Genomic DNA, 26,508 nt, shown 5'->3' with positions numbered 1-26,508 from the left:
ACATTAAGTCTTCTCAGTAGCATTGCTAGTCTTTGTTCTTGAAGAACACTGCTCTTGTGAATTCTGTATGAAGAGGTTGGTGACCACCTGTTGTCTGTCCTCCTTGAAGACTGGGAAGGAGACATTGCATAGGTCACAGCAGATGAGATTTTTGGAGCATAGTGTTGGAGGGTGGTGGGAGCTGTCTGGTTAGCTGTTCTGAGGAAAACGATGGAGTCTCTTGTTCTGAGGGGCTTTAATGCTGGTGAGGGATTTCCACCCTGGGAAGTCATGCCAGATAATTCTTCTACGGCCCTGCCCAGAGTCTTAGATTCTGTGACTCAGAGTACAAAATCAGTTTGGAGAATATTTTCATGTTTTTCTCATTCTGTCATTGTTGAGTACTTTTAAAAAATGTTTAAATATAACTACAATCCAGACTGGTTCACTGCATGTTTCACTGTTTTAAAAAAAAGGTCTTTTATTGGTGTTACCCTTCAAAATATAATAACATAAAGCAGTGGTTCAGGGTTCAGCACTTTAGAGAGGTTTCTGCACATTTTTTTTTTTTTAGTGGTTCTGTTCAAGTTTTGCCTGAGAGACAGGATAGATGCTCATTTGTGTGAGGCAGGGATCTTGCCAGGACTTGTTTGGGGGTTTTGAATAAAAAAACAGAAGGAGAGGGCTGCGGTAGTCATGGCAACTGGGCCTGTAAAGTCTCAGCTCTGACCAGCCCTGTTTAGGGGCTTGGAGGCCCCAGTGAGGTGAGTGGCACCGCTTCCTGTTCCATAATCCTCCTATTCCATAGGTTCTGGGGGAGGTAGGGGCAGGGGGCTGGCATTCAGGCTGACCTTTCTGGAGGCCTACTGTGTGCCTGGTGTTGAGCCTGAGCTGTAGACACAGGTAGTTGGAAACTCAACATAATCGGGATTTTTCTACTTGTTGACACATACCTATAGGACTTGATAAATAAGGTGTCATCGTTTCATCCTGGTTGACATTTACCTTTTCGGGGCTGTGTTTCCTGAAGCACTTTTAACTTCTTCACTACACGGACAGAGTATTTTCTCATTTGTTCTTCACAACAATCTAACACATGAGGGAACGCAGACACAATAGATTCTTTTCACTTGGCACATAAGGGCATGAATTTTCAGAAAGAAAAAGGAATTTGGCTCAGTTCACCCGGCCTTGAAGGGCAGAGCTGAGTGGGTAGCAGAGTTGCAGGGCACATGGTTGCATGGCTAGCCCTCACTGGAGCAGGCTGTCAGCGTAACCCTTGATTTCCTGACACTGCATCCAGGGATGACTTGAAAGAGCCTAGAAGTCCCTAGAGGGGGAGGTGTCCAGGCAGGAGCCTCTAGAGGACAGGCCATAACTTTGCACCACTCCCAAAGCTATATAACTGCTGAGGCATCTGATGGCAAGGCAAAAACGAGCACCCTGGCATCCATCTGAGTTGGCCTTGACTCTGCTGAAGCAGGGCAGCTGGGCTGCACAGTATTCTCACTCTGGGGACTACCCAAGGGGGACCCTACCTTTGTGAGTCCAGGTGGGGCAAATTTCTAATCACTAGGAACTGGGAGGAGTTGGGACAAACACTGAGTCAAGCAAAGTTTGTCAGTAGGTGAAACATCTTTCCCAGCAGTCACAAACTGGCTGGGGGATGAATTTCATTTATAGATATATTTTGTTTAGCTTTTCTATTTTAAAATTTGATGCTTTTAGAAGGGGCATTTTTTTCATCCCTCACCGCTCCCTATGGTCTTATAGATGGGCCTTCTCACTTGTCTCTCTTACTTGTCGGCCTCCTATGGGCATTCTTGTTGGCTCCTCCCTCTTGGATCACTGTTTCTTACCTGCCCTTCTACTAGGGTTCCTCTTGCCCACGTGCTTCACGGCCTCAGGCTTTCTTTGGTCCATTTTCTTCTTCATACCATACCCACAACTGTCCTGGGACTGTATAGGCTCTGTGCTTAGTGCTCTATTCCGGCCCCTAGAAATCCTTTGTGTCACCTTGGACTGTATCTGATATACTAATTGCCGTTCTGGGATTTGAAAGGAGAAGGTATGCTTTATCTAAGGAAATGTATTTTTTAAACAGTTTTATTGATATACAGTTTATATGCCATAAAATACTGTCGCTTAAAGTGTACAATGGAGAATAATTCTCAAACGTCCTGGAGAAGGTTGGTAGAACAGATGGGGGAGTTTCCAGACTGTGGTGTTTGATGGATAGGAAAAAGTTGAAAAGCAAATTTTGGGCACCAGAGGCCAGCTTTTTTACTTTGCTGAGTTAAGAGCCTTAACATAGAAACAACCCACTATTATCCATCATTGTCATTCGCTCATTTTATAAAGGGGCATTTTAACACTAAAAAGATAAAAACTACATAATTTCAGAAAAAAGAACTGTTCTTTATATTGGACAGTTTTAAATTCCCTGTTTCAGGACCATTGGAATGAATTGCCACAATAAACAAACCACCTCCAAACTTGGCTTAAAAACCACAGTAGTTTCTTTTTGTATAGTTCTGTCTTAGAACTCCAGAGATAGTTCACATACCCTTAAAATGCCCCCCCCAAATAAACAGTTAAACCAACCAGCATGTGGAGGAGTGGGAACCACAAAATGGAATACAGACACTAGCAAATGAACTCAGCATCACACATTAGTAACATAATCATACTACATGGGAGTAAGGAAGAAAAGAGCTAACCTAAGTGACCTCGTGAAAAGGTATCTTGACTAGATAGTGTGAAGTCAGAGACAAAAGAACACGTAAATGCTGTAATCTAGTTTGGTAAATGTGTTTCTCATAGGGGCATGGATTACCAATTTTGAAACTATATTCATGCTAGAATTGAACAATAAAAAATTACATTGCAGATAATAAGAGCCAAGTTTCTCTGCTGGAGAAAGAAGTTACAAGTAAGGAAAGGGGAAAGACAAATGAACTCTGTGGTGTTAGACTGAAATCTGAGATATCAGTATAAACTTGTAGTTTTTAATAAATATAAAAATAGCGAAATAGAGATACATGTATGTGAGCATATATATGAATGTGTACACATACATAAATTTCTTAGCTCTGTCTCACAGGGTCTAAGAACCATGGTACCCTAGTAGTAGTAAGCATACCTAGCACCCAGATCTTGGTTTCTAAATACTGTCCTTCAGTAAAAGAAACTAAAAGTCCTTAAGAAGTAATTGATTCCAGGACAAGGAAAGGAAAATACAACATGAACTTGTAACTCTTACGGAACCAGAAAGTTGGGAAATACTTAAAAAAAGAAAATGATGGGGGAAAGGAACTCGCTAAAAGGACACAAGAGCCAACCTGAAGGAATTCCTAACTGGCAAACTGCAACAACTGAGTAACAAACTCAATAATGATAGTATTGAATTATAACTCATAGAAGAAAATAACCATGAGGCCATATTATTATTTAAGTAAATTATTAATAGATGGAGGACTGAGAGTTCTTTGTACTGAAATTTTTTTTTGTTTGTTTCTCTCTGTCTTCCTCTTTCTTGTGGCAAATTTTCTTTATATTTTTTGAGAGGTGCATATGGAAATATTTAGAACTGACATATTGTGATGCTTCCTTTTTGTGTGTTATATTTCTATTTGTAACATTTCATAGTACAAAAGGGCAAAGCAAATGTGACAAAAAAGTAACAGTTAAGTGATGTAGATGTGTGTGTTCATTATGCCCTACTTCTTACTGTACTTGAAGTTTCAATTAACATATTAGGAAGGAAGGAAGTAGAAAATTGCCATTAGACCGCCACCATGGTGGTAATTATTGCAAAAGGATTCTCCTAATGGTGTGGTTTGAAGAGAAAAGGGATTTCTGTAATCTCAAAGTATTTCCCTTGTAATTTTTTTTAACAAGTCAGTGGCTTTTGGTATATGCACAATACTGTACAACCATTAACACTGTCTAATTCCAGAACATTTTCATCAGCCCAGAAAAAAACCCCGTCCCCATTAGCAGTCACATCCTGTTCCTTCCTCCCTCTAGCTCCTGATAACCACCGACGTACTGTGTCTTTTGATTTGCCTCTTCTGAAATTTCATTTAAAAGGAACCATCTGATATGTGACTTTTTCGGTCTTCTTTCACTGAGCATAATGTATCTGAGTTTCATCCATGTTGTATATGTCAGTATTTCATTTCTTTTAATGGTTGAATATCATCCCATTATATGTATACCACTTTTTCTTCATTTATCAGTTAGTGGACATAAGGGTTGTCTCCACATTTTAGCTATTATAAATGATGCTACAATGAGCATTCATGTACATGTTTTTGGTGAACATATGCTTTTAAATTTAATTTCTTGGGTATATACCTAGGTGTGGAGTTGCTGGGTTCATATGGTAACTCTTACTTGAAGTTGATGAAAAGTTGCCAAGCTATTCTTCTCCGTTTGGTAGTTTGTTCTGATTTTTGTTTACTACAGTGGAAAAAACTCAGTAGAGATACTACTTCTATTAGTTGATCAAGTCTGATATCACCAGTCATAAGACATATTAACGCCACAAACTTTGTGATATGATGCACTGAGAACATCATGTCATCATTTTCTTGGTGCGACTGTCAAGGATGCATGACCTCAGTTTAATCATGAGAAGACACCAGACAGTCCTGAAAAACTGATCAGTATTCCTTGATGGTGTCAGGATCATGAAAGACAAGGGAAGGATGAGGGATTCTTGCAGACTACAGGAGACTAGGGAGAAGTAACAACCAAAGGCCATATGGGATCCTGGAACAAAAAAGGACATGGTGGAAATGCTGGTAAGGCCTGAAAAAGGATGTTTATAGTTTGGTTAATGTTATTGTTCATTTCCCAGTTGTGATAATTATCTATGACTATGTTACTATGTTAATTTAATGCTATTAACATTGGCAAAGGCTGTGTGAGCAATATATGACACGTATTATTTTTGCAGTTTTTGTATAAGTTTAAAGGTAGTTCAGAGTAAAAAGTTATCAGAGAAATCCAGTCTTTTATTCTTGCTCTTGTGTCTGTAGATGAGCTAGACCTGGTTGACCATGGCTAGGCTCAGCTCGTCTTAGCTCCGGTCTGCAATTGGGATCCACATTTGCTCCATGAGTCCCATCCTTCTCAGACCAGAATGCTAGCGAACAATTCTCATGGTGATGGTAGAACTCCAAAAGACAGATAAAGCACACAAGCACATTTCAAATCGCTGTGGCCTATTTGCTGACATCCCACTGGCCAAAGCATGTCATAAGCCAAGTCCAGAGTCAAAGGGTAGGAAAATACTCTTACCACGGTAGGAGGTGCTGCAAGGTCACCTGACAAAGGGTGTGGAAGACAATTGGAGACAATAATGCAGTCTGCTGCAGATTTTCCCCCTTGGAAAAGCAGGACTTGTTACCTGGGTCTTGTACTGTGATTAAAGTCAGTGACAGATACCCAGGGGGAGTCAAAATTCAAGTATGATATGGCCTTATTTAATTTGGATGGTGTTTCTTCCTGTCAGAGACCGTTTTTTCAGGCCATGGTTTGTCCCCAGAGAGCCAGTGGTAGGGACATAGACACAGAAGGCTTTGCAGGCCTGTTTGCCTTTCTGGATCGCTGTCATATTTTCTGCCTCCCCCTTGCCCTCACCTTTCAATCCCTGACTCTTTACCTGGATGTACATTGTGACTTTTTGCCTCCACTCTGCTCTTTCTGAGTGTCCTGGTCCCTTCATAGAGGCCCTAGAAGGATGCAGGTCAGGTTGCACGCTAAGTTGGCCTTCTTCCCAGTGGGGTGGAAACATTTAAAATATTCTGTTTTCTGCTGCCTCTGACTCTGCCATTGCTGGTTTTGTGTATCTTAAATGAGCGTAACCTGTATTTTAAGTTAATGCTATTATGGTTGCTCTTGCCCCCTGTGGTGGCTTATGTGAAGGGAGTAATTTTGGAATTTTCCCCAAATAAAATAAATTGATTCACATAAGATTCTAGTCTGTTCCTTGGCCACTTTGGCACCATATAACCTGTTAGGTTTTGAAACTATTAGTCACATTGTTTTTTTTCACCTTGTCCATTTCTAATTTTGATCAGAAGTCTGAAAATTAAAAATGCTACTGTTTGTATTATTATTACTAGTATTACTACAAAAGAAACAATTAACATGACTAATTATTATGACTCCTCTTGAGCTAGCGAAAATCCTTTTTGGCCTTTCCACATACCTCTAGGTGAGCTAGGATTTTCTCTTTTTCATTTTTCATTTTTACTCAGCAAATAATTATTGAGGATTTATTGTGTACAGACCATGGATGGGATAGGCCCTGGGGACAAAATGGTGACCATTTCTTTTTACCAAATGAATAAAAAAACTAAACTGTAACTACTGATTGTGGTAACTGCTGTAAAGAAAAGGTCCATGGTGCATCGAAAGACTGTAGGGAGCAGCCAGGTCTGGTGTGGGGAAGTAGAGGATACCACTGAGAGGAAGTGACTGTTAGCTGGGATTGGGAAGATGAGATAGGGAGGCTGGGGTTGGAAAGAGCATTCTGGGCAAAGCAAATAGCAAGTGGAATGACCCATGGTAGGAGTAAACAGGCTTCTTTCATGGAATGGAAAAAGAATGGGGAGTGGATAAGGCTGACGAGGCAGGCAGGAGCTAGATACTAACAGGCCTCACTGACCACCGTGAGGACTTTAATCTTTTATTCTGAGAGAAGTCGGAAGCCCTTAAAAGGTTTGACACAGGGTAATGACATAGTCAGATTTGTATTCTGAAAAGAAAAAAAAAAAAAAACAACACCAAGCTACTCTTTGTAAAGACTAGTTGGACCGGGAGCTAAGAGTAGGTTAGAGAGGCCAGCTGGAAGGCTGTGGCACTGTCCAGAAGAGACATGGTGATGGTTTGGACAAGAGCGGTGGTGAGGAGGACAGAATGAAATGAAGAGATGTTATAGCAGGAAAAATCACTAGGTTTTAGAGGTGCATTGGGTATGGGGGATGGTGAGGTAAAGGGAATGTCAGTGATGACCTGCTTATTAGCCTTTAGTCCAAGAATATTCTGTCATTTTGTCAGTTTGGGATCTCTCCAGGTGAGACCTGTCGCCTTGACACATACAAGGATTAATGCTGAAGAAGTTACCTCCTGCCCCATGATCCTAGGAAAAGCATAGACGTTGTCAGTTCCTTGTTGTTGCCACGAGTTGGCCTCGTCTTGTCCTCAGCTGCCTCCATAGCCTTTCTAGTTCTCCCTGCTTCTTCTGCTCCTGGCCTCCTGAATTTGGCCTGTCAGTTTGTGTGTCTGAGTCTTCATACGCACAGCTGTATTTTGGATTCCCTGTTTTCCCAGTCTGGGTCTCACTTTTTGCCTCATTTAATCCCCAGTTTAACCTTATTCAGGAAGCCTCCCCAGAGAAAGTTTTCCCCACTGTACTTTGGATATATTTTTTTATAACCTTGAAGCATTTTGGTTGCTTTTAAGATTAGAAGGAGATGGTTATGCAGATATATTCATGTACTTAAGTTCCCATTAATTTTTTTAGCCAAAGATATAGAAATTCCCTATTGAAGTGGGGCAGCAGGAACAGAACAGCTTGTCTTGGCATACTGTTTCCCTGGCTCCTTACTTCTCTGGTGGAGACACAGTGGTCAGTGGAACTTGGACTTCACTGTGGTTCTGCCAGAATTGAGAAAACTTGAATTCTTGTTACATCATTACCCTTTTATGCTTATGGTTTATCTGATCAAGTTCTGAGAGAAATTGTGCTATATGCTTCCCTTAAAGGAATTTTTTAATTTTCATCCTTTTTTGATTCTTGAATCAAATTTAGCATCAGCAAGGCCATGCCATCCTCTGGCAGGAGAAAGCACAAAGTTGAGGTGTCAGAGCAGCTTTCTTCTAGATTTCTAGTATCTTGAACGCTTTCCCTAAAATTTTCTATCCCTGTGGCCATTAACATTCCTCTTTGTATTCTTAGAACCTATCACAGTGGCTGGTATATAGTAGTTGCTCGGTAAATATTAACTGCATGAATGAATGAATAAGTGTGACATTCTCTTTATAGTATGTGATCTTGCACACTCAATTTTTAAATACTGTTTTTAAAAAGTATTGTTTATTTCCAGTATAATTAACATATGGTGTTATATTAGTTTCAGGTGTACGATACAGTGCTTCAACAATTCTGTACATTACAGAGTACTCATCATGAGAGGTATTCTCTTCATCCCCTTCACCTGTTTTGCCCACCTCCCCTCTAGTAACTGTGAGTGTGCTGTCTGTATTTAAGAGTCTGTTTTTTGTCTCTTGTTTTGTTTCTTCAATACCGCATATGAGTAAAATCATACGGTATTTGTCTTTCTCTGATTGACTTATTTCACTTAGCATTATGTCCTCTAGATTCATGTTGTTGGAAATGGCAAGATTTCATCCTTCTCTATATCTGAGTAATATTCCATTGTATATACACATACCACATCTTCTTTATCCATTTGATGGACACTGGGTTACGTCCATAACTTGGCTATTGTAAACAATGCTGCAGTAAACATAAGGGTGTATATATCTTTTCAAATTAGCATTTTTGTATTCTTTGTGTAAATACCCAGTAGTGGAATTACTGGATCATATGGTAATTCTGTTTTTAATTTTTGGGGAACCTCCATACTATTTCTTCCTGGTGCTGTGGCTGCACCAGTTTGCATTCCCACCACTAGTGTACAGTTTTCTGCCCATTTTTCAAATGGATTATTTGGGTTTTTTTGGTGTTGAGTTATATAAGTTCTCCATATATATCTTGGATACTAACCTCTTACCACATCCATCACTTGCAATATCTTCTTCCATTCAGTGGGTTGTCATTTTGTTTTGTTGTTTCTTTTGCTATGGAGAAGCTTTTTATTTTGATCTAATCCCAATAGTTTAATTTTGTTTTTGTTTCCTTTGCCTTAGGAGACATTTCTAGAAAAATGTTCCTACAGCCGATGTCAAAGAAATTATTGCCTTTGCTCTCCTCTAGGATTTTTATGGTTTCAGGTCTCATATTTAGGTCCTTAATTTATTTTAGGTTTATTTTTGTTCCTGGTGTATGAAGTTGGTCCAGTTTTCCCAACACCATTTGTTGAAGATACTGTCTTTTCGGCTCCTTTGTCATACATTACTTGACCATATAATTGTGGGTTTATCTCTGGAGTCTATTCTGTTCCATTAATCCAAGTGTCCATTTTGTGCCAGTACCATATTGTTTTGATTATTACAGCTTTATAGTATATCTTGAAATCTGGTATTGTTATACTTCCAGTTTACTTCTTTTTCAAGATTGCTGTGGCTATTTGGCATCTTTGTGGTTCCACACAAATTTTAGGACTATTTGCTCTAGCTCTGTGAAAAATGCTTTTGGTGTTTGGTTAGGGATTGCATTAAATATGTAGAGTGCTTTGAGTAGTGTGGACATTGTAACAGTATTTGTTCTTCCAATACATGAGCATGGAATATCTTTCCATTTGTTTGTCTTCTTCAGTATCATTCATTCATTCATTCATTCATTCATTCATTCATTCATTCATTCATTCATCTTGATAGGCTTGTACCTGTCTGTCTGTCAGAGAGAGGGGAAGAGAGAGTGTACAAGCGAGGGAGCAGCAGACAGAGGGAGAAGCAGGCTCCCCACTGAGCAGGGAGCCCGATGCAGGACTTGATCGCAGGACTCTAGGATCATGTCCTGAGCCAAATGCAGATGCTTAACCGACTGAGCCACCCAAGAGTCCCTTCGACATCTTTCATCAGTGTTCTATAGTTTTCAGAGTGTACATCTTTCATCTCTTTGTTGAGTTATATTCTTAAGTATCTCAATATTTTTAGTAAAATTATAAATGAGATTGTTTTCTTAATTTCTCTTTCTGCTACTTCATTATTAGTGTATAGAAATGCATCAGATTTCTGTATATTGGTTTTGTATCCTCTGACTTGACTGAATTCATTTATCAGGTCTAGTAGTTTTTTAGTGTCGTCTTTAAGGTTTTCTACATATAGTATCATGTCATCTACAAATAGCAGAAGTTTTACTTCTTCCTTACTGATTTGGATGCCTTTTATTTCTTCTTGTCTGATTGCTGTGGCTAGGACTTGGAGTACTATGTTGACTAAAAGTGGCAAGAGTGGATGTTCTTGTCTTGTTCCTGATCTTAGGGGAAAAGCTCTCAGTTTTTTGCCATCGAGGATGATGTTAACTGTGGGTTTTTCATTGATGGCCTTTATTATGTTAAGGTATGTTTCCTCCAAACCTGGTTTGTTGAGGGTTTTTATCATGAATGGATATTGTACTTTGTCATACACCTTTTCTGTATCTCTTGAAATGAGTATATGGTTTTTATGCTTTCTGTTGTTGATGTGACCTATCACGTTGATTGATATGCAAATATTGAACCACCCTTGTATCTCAGGAATAAATCCCACTTGATCATGGTGAATGATTTCCTTAATATATTGTTAGATTTGGTTTGCTAATATTTTGTGGAGGATCTTTGCTTCTGTGTTCATCAGAGATACTGGCCTATAGTTCTTTTTTTGTAGTGTCTTTACCTGCTTTTTAACTATCTTTGAGTAATTTTGTATAATGTGTATGTATAGCCCATCCATTCACATTACTTTTTTTTTTTTTTCCCCATCGAGGAGATCACCTCTTCTGAGATGGGTGGGCAGAGGTTTTTAGTTTCTATTGATTCCATTCCCTGTCTCCTTGGTTTGCTCTATCTTCTTACCTTCTAATCACATGCTGGTCTAGGCTTGGGAAATACAATAGGATATATAGTCCCTGTGCTCATCAAGGAGAGAGCCTCATGGAAGGAGCCTGATGATGAATAGATGAGGGTGGTGAGGTCTAAGCTTGCTGGAATGGCAAGCTCTCTGGGGTTTTCTGGGACCGTCAGGGAAGGGGCAAAAAGGGTTGTCATGAAGGATGCAGTGATGTAGCCATATCCTTAAGGGTGAGTAGATATTTACCATTCACCTGCACATTAACAGAAAGGCTTATTATAGCTCAGTTTAAAGAAAACAGAATAGTTTAAAGATGCAGATTCTAACTGGGGTTATTGGTCTCTTGATTGAAGTGCAGATGCCCTTGCCCATCTGCCTCATTCCCTTAATTTGATATGTATTAGCAAAAAGAGAAAATATGTGTGAGGGGTGTGTGTGTGTGTGTGTGTGTGTGTGTGTGTGTGTGTATGTATGTGTGTATTAGAGAGATGGAAGGATTCAGGTAGTGGAACACAGCGGAGTCTGGTCTTCATGAATTAATAAATCCCGTTGGCTTGTTAGCCAGCCATTCCATTGCAGTGTTCCTTCGAGGCCTGTCTACCTCATGAGTCCTCTTTTTTCTTGGCTTTTAGGGCAGGGTGTCCCTGCAGGATCCCATGTGCGGTTGAATCTCCAGACTGGGGCAAGAGAAGTGAAACTCCAAGAAGAGGACAAGTTCAGAAGTAATTTGAAAGGGTTGAAAAAAGGCAGAAGGTACAGTGACAACCCTAGGGACTGGGAGGTTGACAACATTGATTTTGTAATACTGAAAGTAACGACAATGTAACGTTTCTTAACCAAATTCATGTGGCTTTTTTAAAAATTTGAAATTTAGTAGTCTAGAATTTGATAAATCTGTCAGGGTTTCATGGAAGTTTACTTGTAGAATCTTTGGAAAGAAATAGTTTGCAAAGCAAATTGATACTTTAGAAAAGGCTGTAGGGGGAATGCTTAACCTGCTTTAAAAATGAAGCTATTTTTCCCAGTACTTTAAGAGCACCCATTTGAATCCCAACAATTAATGTGCTGATTACAGATGAGTCATCTATTCATTAAAACAAGCCTGTTAGGCCTTCTGGTTTGCAGTAATACTTCCTTGGTGAACAATAAAATTGCATTTTAAAGTCTTTAATTCAGACTAACTTTTCCTCTTGTTAGTCCATATTAAACAGGCTTTCTTGCAGGATAAAAGTTCTCCAATGGTAAGAGATTGCTTTATTTTTTAATGACCAGTTTAGAGTATTTGATCTTGAACAGTTTGTCTCTATTTTCCTGTTCTTTGCCTTGAATTAGTAAGTATTATTTGCAAGTTCTTTTTTACATGAGGGAGGAGGAGGCATGGGGTTTGCAGGGGCTGCTACAATTGGGCAATTTGAAGGTCATAAATACCAATCATGAGGCTTTAACACAAGGACCAGCAAATTATGGCCTGTGGGCCATACTGGGACTGCTACTAGTTTTTGTACAACCCACAGCTAAGTAGTTTTTAACATTTTTTAACGGTTGGAAAAAAGCAAAAGAATGATATTTCGATTTCATAGCTCTTAGAGATTTCAGTGTCCATAAATAAAGTTTTATTAGAACACAGCTATGCTCATTCGTTTATGTATGGTCTGTGGCCGCTTTCCTGTTACATGGCAGAGTTGAGTAGTTGGGACGATTGCCATAAGGCCCATAAAACCTGAAATATTAGGTGGTCATAACAAAGAGTTTGATGCCCCTGTTCTAAATATATGCAAGTATTGGCATCAATAATGGATCGAGCAAGGTTAGTGTTACTCAGTCCTTGAATTTTCATTATTTCAACAATATTCTGCGGTTAGATAAGAGCCAGAAAGGGAGCGCAGAGACCCAATTCTTACCTGAGTCTTTTCTTTGATGTACTCAATAAAAGGTTATTCAGCCTGTCCATAAGCACTTTCAGTCCTATAGCACCTGCAACCCCACAGAAGGGCCTGCTCAGATGTGGGTGGTTTTTACTGTTAGAAAATTTGATTGTATATTGTGGTAAGATAAGGAGATATTTGTCCTCCACACAGTCACTCCAAATGGGGAGGATCATTATCTTCCCCCATCTCTTTTGATAGGCTTGTACCTGGAGGCCATATGATGATTCATTTCTCACAGCCATCGAAGAAAGAATAAAATTTCATTGTTGTAACCCCTGCCAAGCTCCCGCCATCCCTAGCACACATATGTATATATGTATGCACACATACATCAGTGTCTCAGAGTACATCAGGAGGGCTTTTATCATATCTGTGCCAAGTCTTATTTTCTAAATAAAAAGCCTATTTTATTCTTGATTTAAGAATATTGAATTAGGAGCTTGACTAATTTGCAATTTGTTGATTTTACTACTATGGAAAGTGCTTTTTCCAGTACGTGACCGTAGATCTTCAGTAAGAATGCTAAATGCTTTATCGGTTGCTCTTATCTTTTTAGAAGTCAGAATTATCTGTGTGATCTGTAATAGGCACACCATAAGAGAGAGATACCTGTTCTATTTCTGCCTCTTTCCTTTTCTCCTTTGGAATGTTTCTGAGAGTTCTGGTCTGGAATGGCCTCCAGGGTATACTGGACGTATTTTTTTCCTTCTCAGCATTTATTAATAGTGGCATACCTGTCACAACAACAACCAAAAGGCATGGACAAGGTGGTGTGAGTTTCACTGCTGTGAGCTCAGTGAATATATGCCTGCCTTTGGTGGTGACTTCTCCCTTCTGCTGTGGACCTTATCTTGGGCTCCTCTATTTCCACTTACAAGTGTCTTCCTGGCTCTATAGTACCAGAAAGGGAACAGAGGCCAAAGGGCAGGGCTCATTTCCACAGTTGTTAGAGTATTTTGCTTATCTGCTTATTCTGTATCAGGGGACAAGATAGACAAGACAGATAAGACCCCACAGCTTTTCATCAGATTGTCCAAGAGGTTGATGATCACAGAGTTAAGAACCACTGGCTAAGGAGAGATGGGGATGGTCCATAGCCTTATCCATGGTAGCCTTTCCAACAGTTCTGCTGAATATGTGACTGGCCACACTGCTAACTGGAGCTGTAATGACTATAGGCTATAAAGCCTGGAATAAAGCATCTGACTCTTGTTTCAGAGGCCTCTCCTGGCACTGCCTTCAGTGTATATTTGGTTCCTAGCAGCAGGGTTTTCTCTTGCTATTTATGTCTTAGGCTTGTCATCTCCACTGGTTTTAGTCCATATCCTTGTCAACATCCCAACATTGTATCTGTCTTTTTTGTCCTGGAACAACCTCTTTTGTTCAGAGGGATGAGGGACAGGGTACATCTAGGTTTTCCCATCTAGAGTTGAGCATTTAACATGGTACAGTACAGCATTGTAATTAAGGGAGTGGGCCAAAGACAGGGCCATTTCCTTGCTCCATTCATTTATTTCACAAAAGACCTATTGAGTGCCTATGTGCCGTGTATTAGAGGTACAGTAGTAAACAAAACAGGATGCCAGCGTTAGAAAGGCTGGCAGGCAGAAAAATAAAAATGCAAGTGCAGTAATTACAGATAGTGGTAGAAAGTAGGGAAGAAATAAGCAAGGTAATCAGTCCCTAGGGAAGGCTACTTTATTTTTTATTTTTATTTTTTTTAAAGATTTTATTTATTTAGTTGACAGAGATAGAGACAGCCAGCGAGAGAGGGAACACAAGCAGGGGGAGTGGGAGAGGAAGAAGCAGGCGCCCAGCGGAGGAGCCTGATGTGGGGCTCGATCCCGCAACGCCGGGATCACGCCCTGAGCCGAAGGCAGACGCTCAACCGCTGTGCCACCCAGGTGCCCCGGGAAGGCTACTTTAAATAGAATGGTTTGGAAGACCTCATGAAGATGATATTTGAACTGGGACCTGAAGAATGACTGGGATTTAGTCATGCAAAGAGTTAATTTTACAGGGTTAAGGTTAGAGTATCGCAGGCAGAGGGAAAATGAAGAGTCTCCAGCTTTGTCAAGGAAGAGACTTCATCAAGTTTAGGAAACAAGAAAATGACCAGGGTGACTAGAGAGTAGGAGAAGGAAGAAGAGTAATAGATGATTTTGGAGAGTGGCCTGATGAGGGGCCATATCATGTGGAGTTTGGAGGTGCATGTTGAGCAGTCTTCATTTAAGTAGAAATGGAAAGCCATTGGAGGATTTAGGGTAGGAGAGTAGCTTAATATGATGTAGTTTAGCAAAGTCAGTCTAGTTGCTGTGTGTATGGAGAGTAGATTGAGGGTGGACAAAAGAAGAAGCATAGAGAGACAATTAGGGTGTCATTTCAGTAGATCAGGTAAGACACAATGGTGGCTTAGTCTAGAGTGTCATGATGAAGAGCGGTTGGGTGTGGAGATTTAATTTGGAGGTAGTGTGAACAGGACATATGATAAAGATTTATGGGTTGAAGGAAGGTGGTGGGAAGGTATTTGAGATAAAGCCTTATTTTGGGATTTAACACAACTAGGTTCTTAGAAGTACCATTTATTGAAATAGATTGAGAAACGAACAGATTGATGGGGAGAAACATCAAGACTTATGTTTTAGATGTAGTAAGTTTGAGGTGCCTGGCGAACATCTGAGATCCATGATATTATCAGGTAGTTGTACCAGAGTCTAGCTGGTACTCAGGGGAGTGAATTGGGTCAAAGATATAAATTTGGGCATCATTGGGGCACCTGGGTGGCACAGTGGTTAAGTGTCTGCCTTCGGCTCAGGGCGTGATCCCGGCGTGATGGGATCGAGCCCCACGTCAAGCTCCTCTGCTATGAGCCTGCTTCTTCCTCTCCCACTCCCCCTGCTTGTGTTCCCTCTCTCGCTGGCTGTCTCTATCTCTGTCGAATAAATAAATAAAATCTTTAAAAAAAAATTGGGGCATCATTGCCTGACAGATACTTTATTTTATGTATTTTTAAAGGTTTTATTTTTTTGAGAGACAGAGAGCCTGAGTGGCGGGGGAAGGGGCAGAGGGAGAGGGAGAAACAGACTCCTCACTGAGCAAGGACCCTGATGTGGAGCTTAATCCCAGGACCCTGAGATCATGACCCGAGCTGAAGGCAGACACTTAACTGACTGAGCCACCCAGGCGCCTTGCCTGACAGATATTTTAAAAGAACTAGGGGAGAATGTGGAGATAGAGAAGATTGCTCAGGCTTGAACTCCGAGGCATTCAAGTATATAGGGTTCAGGTAGGAGATGAGGAACCAGCAAAAGAGTCAGAGAAGGAGGGAGGAAGGGGAAGAAGCAGCACAATATGGTAACAAGAAACTAGGAAGGAGAGTGTTTCAACGAGGGAGGGGTGAACTGTGTAAATGCTGCAGAGTGGATGGGGAGCATCACACGAGTGAGGAGTCCACTGGATCTGGTCGTCAATTATTTTAGTAATTTTGACGAAAAGTTTTAGTAGGCTGTGGGAACTGAATCCGGATTAGAGCAAATGGCAGTGTAGGTAGCAGTCACGAAGATGATAATAGTGAGTTAAGACAATGTGTTCATAAAGTTTTACTCTGAAGGAGAGCAGCGAAATGGCATGATAATTAGAGACCCTGGAGTCAAAAGAGTGTTGGTATATTCAGGAGAGTAATCCAACCAAAGAGAGAAATTGAAGATGCAGACAGGAGGGAGCAGTATAATTATGGGAGTTAAAGCCTTTGAAAAGGAAAGTAGGATCTGGAACATAAGTTTAATAGGAGCAGGGACACTGTCAGCCATTACTGTAGAAGGGAAAGCAGACAATGTATGTTTGGTGCAGGTTGGTGTATAGAGGTGATGAGGGCGATATGAAGGCGTTCTTGAGGATAGCATCTATTTTTCTCAGTGAAGAATGAAGTGAGAATACCAGCTGAAGATGATTTGATGTCTGTGTGCACAGTCACACATGTGCACGTTTGTGTGTGTGTGTGTGTGTGTGTGTGTGTGTGTGTGTGTGTGTGTAGTTTGGGCTGAGAATGGGTGATGGCGAGTGGCCTAGAAGAGCAGCACTTAAGGCAGTAAATAGAGCTATGAGACATGATGGGATTTGTCCCGACCAAGTTTTATAGGAGGGAGGGGGTAATCTGTTGAAGCTGTACCCTCAAATACTTATCTCTGTCTTAGGGATAAGGGGTAGGGCAGTGGTATCCTCATGTTACTGGCAGTGGGTGATGCTCTTCTGGAAGAGGGATCATCTTCCCTACCTGGTAGGATTGTGGTAATCAGTTGAATGAAATAATACTTTGAAAGGATTAAAATAGTGACTGACACATGGTTAAGTGTTCAGTAAATGGGAGCGATTAGCTATTATTAATTAGTTTATGAGCATTGAGGTTTAGAGAAGACAAATGTTTTTCTCAGAGCTCTAAGGGGTCTCTAGGATGAATCAAAGACTAAATGAGCAAAGCCCTAAGAGCATGTGCTTCTCATAAGAGCTGAGGCCTGCTGGCATCTTGACCTTTAGATTGATATGCTTATCTTGCCCAAAGCAGCCCATTAGCTCCTTCCTTCCTCACCTGTATATCTCTCCTGGGTTATCCTTAAACCACCCTCCCACCCCTTTCCCCCGCCCAGAGCTGGACAGTCTTGTCAAGCACAGACAACATTCCACACTTCTTTGTCCATGTCACTCTTTGTCTTACCTCTCTGTTCACTGAACTGAAATCACCATTGGTGGCAAAACCCACTCCCCATCCCATGATTGCTTTCTCTCCCATCAAGAAGAATAGTCATGGCTTGGATCGGCTCCAGGGGGCTTTGAGAGGGCGCCAGTCTAGTCTCCGCCAGGTTTGTGAGATTACATCCACATTGGTTACTTTCCTCCCTCTCCTTGGAGACTGACTTTGGAAGATACTTGGCTTTGCATCTAGTCCTCCATATCTCAAGCTTATTCCTTCCTTGGTCAGATTGACACATACCTCCTGCGTTTACTCTGTGCCCAGGAGCTGGTTTTAAAGGTGTGAATTTATCCAGCCTGTTTTTGTGAAGAAAGGCTGCCTTGTGAAATCAGGCCAGACACGTTAGGGGGGCTCAGGTCCCCATTGGTCCCTTTACTAGAAGAATATAAATAGGGTGCTTGTTATATCCTTTGTCTGTGCCCACTATCCTCCAGGAGGTCCTGCCCTGTCACATGCTGACAGAACAGCATTGCACTGACATTCCAGACATACTTCTGCCTGTGTAGCTGGCTGAGAGCTCTCTGTCCATGGTAGGCCTCTGTCGGCCCCATGGCATTTCCTCCTCTTTCATGAAATGACCCCATCTTCAGCTGTGTATTTCCTCCTCTAGCTTCAAGGTAAGACTACCTGTTGGGCTTGTGGCTGACCAAAGGCAAAGCTAGAGTGGTGCACTCTGAGTTAGACCTGGCTGGCTTACCTTGTTTTGGAGTGCCAGCGCCTGCGGTAGGGGGGTGGTTTTTTCTTGGGAAAGAGGGTGCCTCCTTCCTGACTCTCTCCTTCTCTTTGGACAGGCTGGACATCAACACTAACACCTACACGTCACAGGACCTCAAGAGTGCACTGGCAAAATTCAAGGAGGGGGCAGAAGTGGAGAGTTCAAAGGAAGACAAGGTATGTGATACTCTTTCCAGGGAGTTAGTAAGCCTACCGGACAGCCTTGAAAGGAATCACTTTCTGCTTGAAGCTATTAAAATAACATGGGGTTATGATAATAATATTGTAAAATAATTTAAAGGGCAGTTAATGCCAAGTAAGTAATCCTTTGTAGACAATATAAAAAAATATACCAATGTTGGGAGCATTTCATTGTTTAGGATCCAAGTTTGCGTTATATGTTTGGGGAAAATGAGGCACAAAGCAGAGATAATCATACTGTCCATTATCACAGACAATAGTGAGAAGAAAAGAGATTAAAACACAGATCTCGTCACTTACACTTGGATTAGACACAAGCTTAAAGAACAGAGGAGCTGGGCTGGGAAGGAAGCCTTGATCCTTGTTGATGTCCTTTGAACATGTAGCAAATGTATTCCCTGTTCCAGGGCTCACGTTCCTTACGTGTACAACACAGGGGTGGAACAAGAGGCTGGCTGATGTTTCCTCCAGTTTTAAATTTGTGTACAAACTAAGGGAATAAGAAGGAGAAAGAGACAGAATTGCAGCCCCTCCCTCATGTCTGGGAGGGCTTGTGGGTACAGGCTTATACCAGAAATCTTAAACTTAAGATGGATCATGAACTCCTGTGATAGCCAGAGAATGTCCCTCATCATTTAGAAATATCCATAAATATATATATCTTTTATTTGATAGAAAGAGCACGCAAGCACAAGCAGGGGGAGCAGCAGGGAGAGGGAGAGGGAGAAGCAGGCTTTCTGCTGAGCAGGGAGCCCGATGCGGGGCTTGAACCCCGGACCCTAGGATCATGACCTGAGCCGAAGGCAGATGCTTAACGGACTGAGAAACCCTCCATTTACACTTCCATTTGAGTCCTGTCCTTGAAAGAAGCTCCTCTGATGGCTACTTTAGAGACCTTTCTAAGTTCTTCCTTCCTCTAATCCTCGTCACAGTTGTCTTTTGCTTTGTCTGTCTCTCTGCCAGTGCCCCAGAATCCTGGCAGAATCTTGGAGGGGCAGCATCAGGTTCTTGAAGCTTGTATGTTAAGTGGAGGAGGGCTTACATCCCTTAGATCCTTTAGAGTTAAATGTTCCTGAGACAAATGAGCGTGTGTGTGTGTGTGTGTGTGTGTGTGTGTGTGTGTGTGTCTTGGGTAGGACCTAATTAGGATGTGTTAATATGCAGACCATGTTCTCCATGTCTTTCCTCATCTTAGTGAAGTCACATCTCCCAGTATGGGGAGTGCATATGGTATGAGAAAATGAATAGCAGGATGGCAGTAGCAGCAGCAGTGGTTGTAGGAAGGTGATAGAATTTCATCCTATCACAGGTTAGGAGAGTGAGGAAAATCATATCCTCTTAACTGATGAAGCAGAGGGCAGAGGAGACAGGTGTGTGCCTAGGTGCTTAGGGCAGAAATTGATGTTCCTGTGGCCAGAGTTGGGTCGTTCTCATTCGTCATCCCCTCACCATGGGCTCCATGTGGGCCTGTTGGGAACATAGCAGTCAGCCCCTGATCCATGTCTTCTCTGTGGGTGGAAGACGTACTCTACCCCATCCCTTCTCTTTGTTCTCTTTCAATGATATTCTTTCCCATAGTAAAGTTTGTATAGAAAAGTATGAATATTATGAAAATATTTTTTAACCTCACATCTGTCAGAATGGCTAAAATTAACAAGTATTGGTGAGGATGTGGAGAAAGGGGAACCCTCTTACACTGCTGATGGGAATGCAAACTGGTGTAGCCATTGTGGAAAACAGTATGGAGGTTTCTCAAAAAGTTAAAAATAGAACTACCTTTTGGGATGCCTGGGTGGCACAGTGGTTAAGCGTCTGCCTTCAGCTCAGGGCATGATTCCGGCGTTATGGGATCGAGCCCCACATCAGGCTCCTCCACTATGAGCCTGCTTCTTCCTCTCCCACTCCCCCTGCTTTGTGTTCCCTCTCTGGCTGGCTGTCTCTATCTCTGTCAAATAAATAAATAAAACCTTTAAAAAAAAATAGAACTACCTTTTGATTCAGAAATTGTACTACTAGGTATTTACCCAAAGGATACAAAAATACTGATTAGAAGGGATATAGGTACTCTGATGTTCATAGCAGCATTATCAACAATAGCCAAATTATTGGAAAGAGACCAAATGTCTATCAACTGATGAATGGATAAAGAAGATGTGGGGGGTGTGTGTGTGTACGTGTGTGTGTACATACATACATACATAACCTACACAGTGGAACATTACTCAGCCATCAAAAGGAATGAAAGCGTCCTTTTTGCAGTGACATGGCTGGAGCTAGACTGTATTATCTCTGCTAAGGCAGAGAAAGACAAATACCATATGATTTCACTCATATGTGGAATTTAAGAAACAAAATAGATGATCATATGGAAGGGGGGGAAAAGAAACAAACCCTAAGAGACTCTTTTTTTTTTTTTTAAAAGATTTTTTATTTATTTATGAGATAGAGACAGCCAGCGAGAGAGGAAACACAAGCAGGGGGAGTGGGAGAGGAAGAAGGGCTCACAGCAGAGGAGCCTGATGTGGGGCTCGATCCCATAACGCCGGGATCATGCCCTGAGCCGAAGGCGGATGCCTAACCGCTGTGCCACCCAGGCGCCCCCTTTTTTTTTTTTAAAGATTTTTTTATTCCTAAGAGACTCTTAATGATGGAGAACAAACTGAGGGTTGATGGAGAGAGGTGGGTGGGGGATGGGCTAGATGGGTGATGGGCATTAAGGAGGGCACTTGTGATGAGCACTGGGTGTTGTATATAAGTGATGAGTCCCTGAATTCTACTCCTGAAACCAGTATTTCACTGTATGTTAATTAACTGGAATTTAAATAAAAATTAGAAAAAATAAAAACAAAATAAAAAAAGGAAAATATTTTTTAAATGTAAAAGCAAGAGATTAAGTTTTCAGCTGATTTTTGTTTTTAATTAAAGAGAATCCTTTCCCATTGCAAGAGAAGATCCCAATATCAGTACCCAAATGCAGGATCCCTGTTAAAGCAGGTTTAAGTCAGCTGCCAGTTGGAAGATAAGCTTGACACACTCTTTCTTTACTTCTATGGAGTGTAAGTTGTTGGCTTCTTCACTGAGGTGCTAGAGCCTGGGGTTTTTCTCCTGCTTTCATTTGGAGCCTGTTGGGATTGACTCAACTCACTGTCAGTGCCCTTGGGACTGACAAATAAATTGACTTGAAGTAGTTTGGGGAGTTTCTGACATGTCTTGAGCTCTTGGCTGCAGATGGCATTATACTTTGTGTTTATCAGTCTTTAAACTCAAGTCGTGTGGTGGCTTGCAAGAACAGGATGGTGCTTTTGCTATTTATAAAGGCAATACTGTCAAATACTGTGCTATATCCTATCATTTGAGTGAATGTTTTCTTGACTTGATTTTTTTGGGGGGAAGGGCACCAATTCTATCGTATATGTTCGTACCTTAGATTTAAATGAATCAGTCCTTCCCAGAACCCCTTGCCTTGTGGAAAAGCTCCATCTAGCCAAACAGATTTGGACTGTTACTGTTGAATCTGATCCCTCTATACCTCAATTACCATACAAATGGCTTGATGCTTTATTTTATTATGTCAGCTGTTCACCTGTATCCTATAAATTGCTCCATTTAAAAACATGACCTTCTTAAACTTTTGATGCTGGACAAGATAAAGTAGACTCATTTGCTAATATTTCTCCTGCTAAGGACAACTAAAAACCTTGGACATAATACTAAAAGCAAATATAAGAAGACGCTAAAAGGTGGGAAGAAGAAATCAGACTGGTTAGCAACCTTGGAACTTGAATAATAACATGATAGAGAGTTCCTTGGGCATTCTTTTTGCCCTTTGTATCTCCCAGAATGGGCATTGGAGAAGCCCACATCCAGGAAATGCTTACAGGTACAGATAAAAAAGGCCCTAAAAAAGACCTGCTCTTTCTAGAGAAATTACTAGGAGAAGGACAGCCTAATAGAACTAAATCCTTTTTGACAATACCTGTCCTACTTTAGCCAAAGATGATGGAAATCTCCCACCCACCCTTAGTACAAGTGGAAGTTGAAGGGAAACTTGGATTTCCACCTCCCACTTGGTGGGAGCAGCCTGCAGTCTCCTTCCTCCACCAGAGTGATGTCAGCAGAAGCCAACTGGGTAGGCTGAACTTCTATTCCCTGTTTATGGCAATGATATGATGTGATGCAGTATTCTGCTACCTTGACCAAGATGGCATCTGTGAGCCTTAAACAGAGAGCTGGAATTTCCACCTTCTGCCCACACCAAGTGTGGAGCCTGGTTTTCTTTCCTTTTCCTTTTCCTTTTTCTTTCCCTTTCTTTCTTCCTTCCTCCCTCCCTCCGTCTCTCTCTTCTCTCTTCTCTCTCTCTCTTTCTTAATTAATTAATTAATTTATTTATTTATTTGACAGAGAGAGAGAGCCAGCGAGAGAGGGAACACAAGCAGGGGGAGTGGGAGAGGAAGAAGCAGGTTCCCAGCGGAGCAGGGAGCCTGATGGGATCACTCTGGGATCACGCCCTGAGCTGAAGGCAGACGCTTAACGACTGAGCCATCCAAGTGCCCCTGGAGCCTGGTTTTCCACCCTCTACATTGGGGGTAGCAGGCTGCTTCTGTTGGGGTGGTGTCAGTAGAGGCCAAGAAGGATATTTGAATGTCTTTCCCTGCCTGACACTACCAAGGTTTTTCACTTGGAGCAGAGGTGATGCCATTTTGTGAGAGGGGAAGGGAGGTGGTAGTGAATGGAGAATCTATAGTCTGACCTTCTACTTGGTGGCACTGAGATAGTGTGAGGCATCATTTTGCTCCCCACTCTGGGACATTGTCAGTGAGCGTAAGTGAGGAGCCTGGACTTCCACCCTCACACCAGCATCAGTGGAGCAGTGTTTCAGTTCCCCCAGCAGGGTGATAAAGAGGCCAAGAAAGGACTTCTTGTCCCCATGTAGAGTGTCCGGTGGTGGCTGGTGATGTTCTTCCTCCTCCTAACTAGAGACTGGTAGTAGGATTTTGGAGAGAAGGGACCTGGAGAAAGGGATTTCACAAATGAAGCCTTGGGCATGCTCTTTGGTGACCCACGTGAGAAACTGACCAGAATTAACACAGCAGAAGATATGATAACTGAAACACAGTGTGAAATAATGCCAGGTTTCTAGATGATCCTTTGGCAGGTTATAAAGGAAACAGACCAAAATAACACTGCAAAGGGTCTGGAAACTAAATTGTCTTAGAGTCACAGCCATATAAGAAGGACAGAACCAGAGTATTAAACATTTTAACTGCTTGCTGAAAAGGAAGATTCAGTAGGTTTGAGAAATCTTAAAACTTAATAGCCAAAATATCCAGGATACAAAAAAACAAACTTGAACTAGGAAAGGCAGTTAATAGATACCAACAGTGAGATGACACAGAAGTTTGAATTACCTAAAAAGAATTTTAAAGCAGTTATAAAAATGCTTCAACAAATGATTATGAACTCTTGAAACAAACGATAATCTCAGTAAAGAAGTAGATGATAGAAAAAAGAACCAAATGCAATTTTTAGAACTGAAAAAATACGACTAAAAATGTTTAAAAATCGCTGATGAGGGCTCAGTAGCTGAATAGGAAAAGAGAGGAGAACCAGTAAACTTGCAGATAAAAATGACTAAAAATAGGAAAAAAATGAACAGAGATTTTGGGACCTGCGTGATTATAAGAAAAGATTTAACATTTCTGTCATTGGAGTCTTAGCAAAGGAGAAAGAGTACTAAAAAAAAAAATAAAAAAAAATATATACTAGAAATAAAGATGGAAAAATCCCCAAATATGAAGGGCATAAATGAATAGATTGATGAAACTGCATTTTCAGTAGGATAAAATCAGAAAAATCAACACCATGACTCTTCGCCGTCAACCTCCTGAAAATTAAATACAGAAAAAATGTTGAAAACAGCTAATCAGAAAAACATAACTACTTTAGGGTACAATGATTGACAGTGCGTTTTTCATTTGAAACTACCAAGACCAGAGTATGTAGCACAATATTTTTGAAGTACTAAAAAAAACTGTCCACTCAGAATTCTATAGCCAGTGAAAATATCCTTCATGAGAGAAAGAGAAATCAAGACATTCTTACACAAAAGTAAATTGAAAACATTTGTCTCCAGCCGATGTACCTAAAAGAATGACTAATGAATATTCTCCAAATAAAAATGAAACAACAGTAGAATGAAACTTGGAACCATCAGGAAGAAGAAAAGAACAATGAAATGAATGAAAATAAGGGAAAAAAGAAGAGACTATCATTTTCTTATGTTTGGAAACTAACGTTTGATAGTTGAAGCAAAAATTAGGACATCTTCTGTAGCTCCAAATACATTCAATATGAGTTTCACTGTCAGAGTTACCAGTTTGTTTCTTTGCTGCACTTTCATCTTTCTTGGCCTCTTCTTTCTTTTGATTACATTTTTTAGGAAATGTTACGTGGGTTTGTCATTGGAGGATGAGGAAGTCCTATGACTACACACTTGAAATCAGTGTTTGAACTGAGTAATGAATTTGCAGTGACCCGTCAGACAGTCTTGGAAGGAAGTGTGGTCAGCCACTCAACATCATGAGCATTTATGTTATATGTAGTGAGTTGTGGACTGAAGAGCCAGCAACAGAGTTTGTACTTCAGGCAATTACAGTTAAATGAAATTTGTAGTAACTGAAATTTGAGTAGTGTTGGGAGAATGGTGGTATTGAAACGACAGTATTTGAACTTGGTGCGTATAAGATCTGTGCAAAGCAAAGACTATCTGAGTAAAGACTTATATCTAGAATATAAAGAAGTCTAAAAGCTCAGCAGTAAAAACCAGCAACATATTTAGAGAACAGGGAAAGGAAATGAACAAACCGATAATTCACCGAGGATGATTTATGGATGGCAGATAAGCACACGAAAAGATGTTTGATGTCTTTAGCCTTTGGAGAAATGCAAATTAAATCCACAATGAACTATCACTATACATCTGTTAAAATACCTAAAACAAAAGTGGTGATAATGCTAAATATTAGTGAGGATGTGGAGAAACTGGGTGTTTCATACACTGTTGGTGAGTATGTAAAGTGGTGAGTCACTGTGGAAAATAGGCAGGTTCTTATAAAACCAAACATGTTTATCACATGACCCAACAGTTGTACTTGTGGGCATTTATCCCAGAGAAATAAGAACTTGAATTTATATAAAAACCCTTATACAAATATTTATGTGATTTTGTTCGTAGTAGCTAACACCTGGAAACAACTCAAATGTTCAACAGGTGAATGGTTAAGCAAACTGTGCATCTGTATAATGCAATACTATTCAGCATTAAAAATAAACAAACCATTGATATATGTGGTAACTTGAATAGATCTCAAGTGCATTATGTTCATATAAAAATACTACCTCAAGAGATTACAGACCTTGTGATTCCATCTTTATAACATTGTCTAAATGCGAGAATTCAGGAGATGGAGAACAAAGTAGTGATTGCTAGGCACAGGGATGAGTGGGAGGGTGAGGTGCAGCTACAGAGGGGTAGCACAGTGCCGTTCAGTGGTGGTGGAATAGTTCGGTAGCCTGACTGTTCTGGTGGATACATGAATATATATATTGGATAAAATTGTACAGAATAATATACACGCATATATGTGCAAATGTGCATATGTAAAAGCTGATAAAATCTGAGGAAGTCTTCTAGTCTAATTAACATTATTATAACTTTGTCATTGTATTGGGTTTGTTAGTGTACTGTTATGTAAGAAGTTGCCATTGGGGGAAGCTGAACCAAGGGTACATGGTATTCTCTGTATTTTTGTAACTTCCTGTGAGTTTATAATTATTACAAAATAAAAAGGTTTTGTGTTTTTTTTTTTTCTTAAAATAGCCCTCTTCCTGAGGGCCAGGTAACCATCACTTACGTGAGGTGGAGGTGACACGTTTCTTACCCTGCTCACTTGCCTGTCATCCCACAGCTCTAGGCAGTGACTCAGACCTCTTTGCCCTGCCTTTGGAGGCCATCCAGAGTCTTTTAGCTGGGTGTAGGGAGAGCATTTCACTTCAGGCTAAAACAACCTGAAGAAGCAGGATATGACATCCCATAGACAGGATTGCTCTGCTAGGAGCTTGGGCTTTTTTAAGAGAGGCTGATTCATTTCTTTGGTTGGTGTTTCTATGGAGTACTTATAACTGAACTGA

General features: G+C 40.8%; 1 protein-coding gene across 5 annotated transcripts in view; it reads left to right on the top strand.

The window, feature by feature from the left end:
* The window catches only part of SIL1 (SIL1 nucleotide exchange factor), a 209,799-nt gene that overhangs the window by 107,130 nt on the left and 76,161 nt on the right, over positions 1–26,508 (top strand). For all 5 annotated transcript variants that reach the window (XM_034656085.1, XM_019795885.2, XM_034656087.1 and 2 more), the window contains 2 exons: positions 11,361–11,481; positions 18,195–18,294. In XM_034656085.1, the coding sequence (XP_034511976.1) occupies positions 11,361–11,481; positions 18,195–18,294 (221 nt within the window). The remainder of the gene's footprint in view (positions 1–11,360; positions 11,482–18,194; positions 18,295–26,508) is intronic.

This window comes from Ailuropoda melanoleuca, chromosome 3 (genome assembly GCF_002007445.2).
Source record: "Ailuropoda melanoleuca isolate Jingjing chromosome 3, ASM200744v2, whole genome shotgun sequence".
NCBI lineage: Eukaryota > Metazoa > Chordata > Mammalia > Carnivora > Ursidae > Ailuropoda > Ailuropoda melanoleuca.
This window is presented reverse-complemented; position numbering and strand designations above follow the sequence as displayed.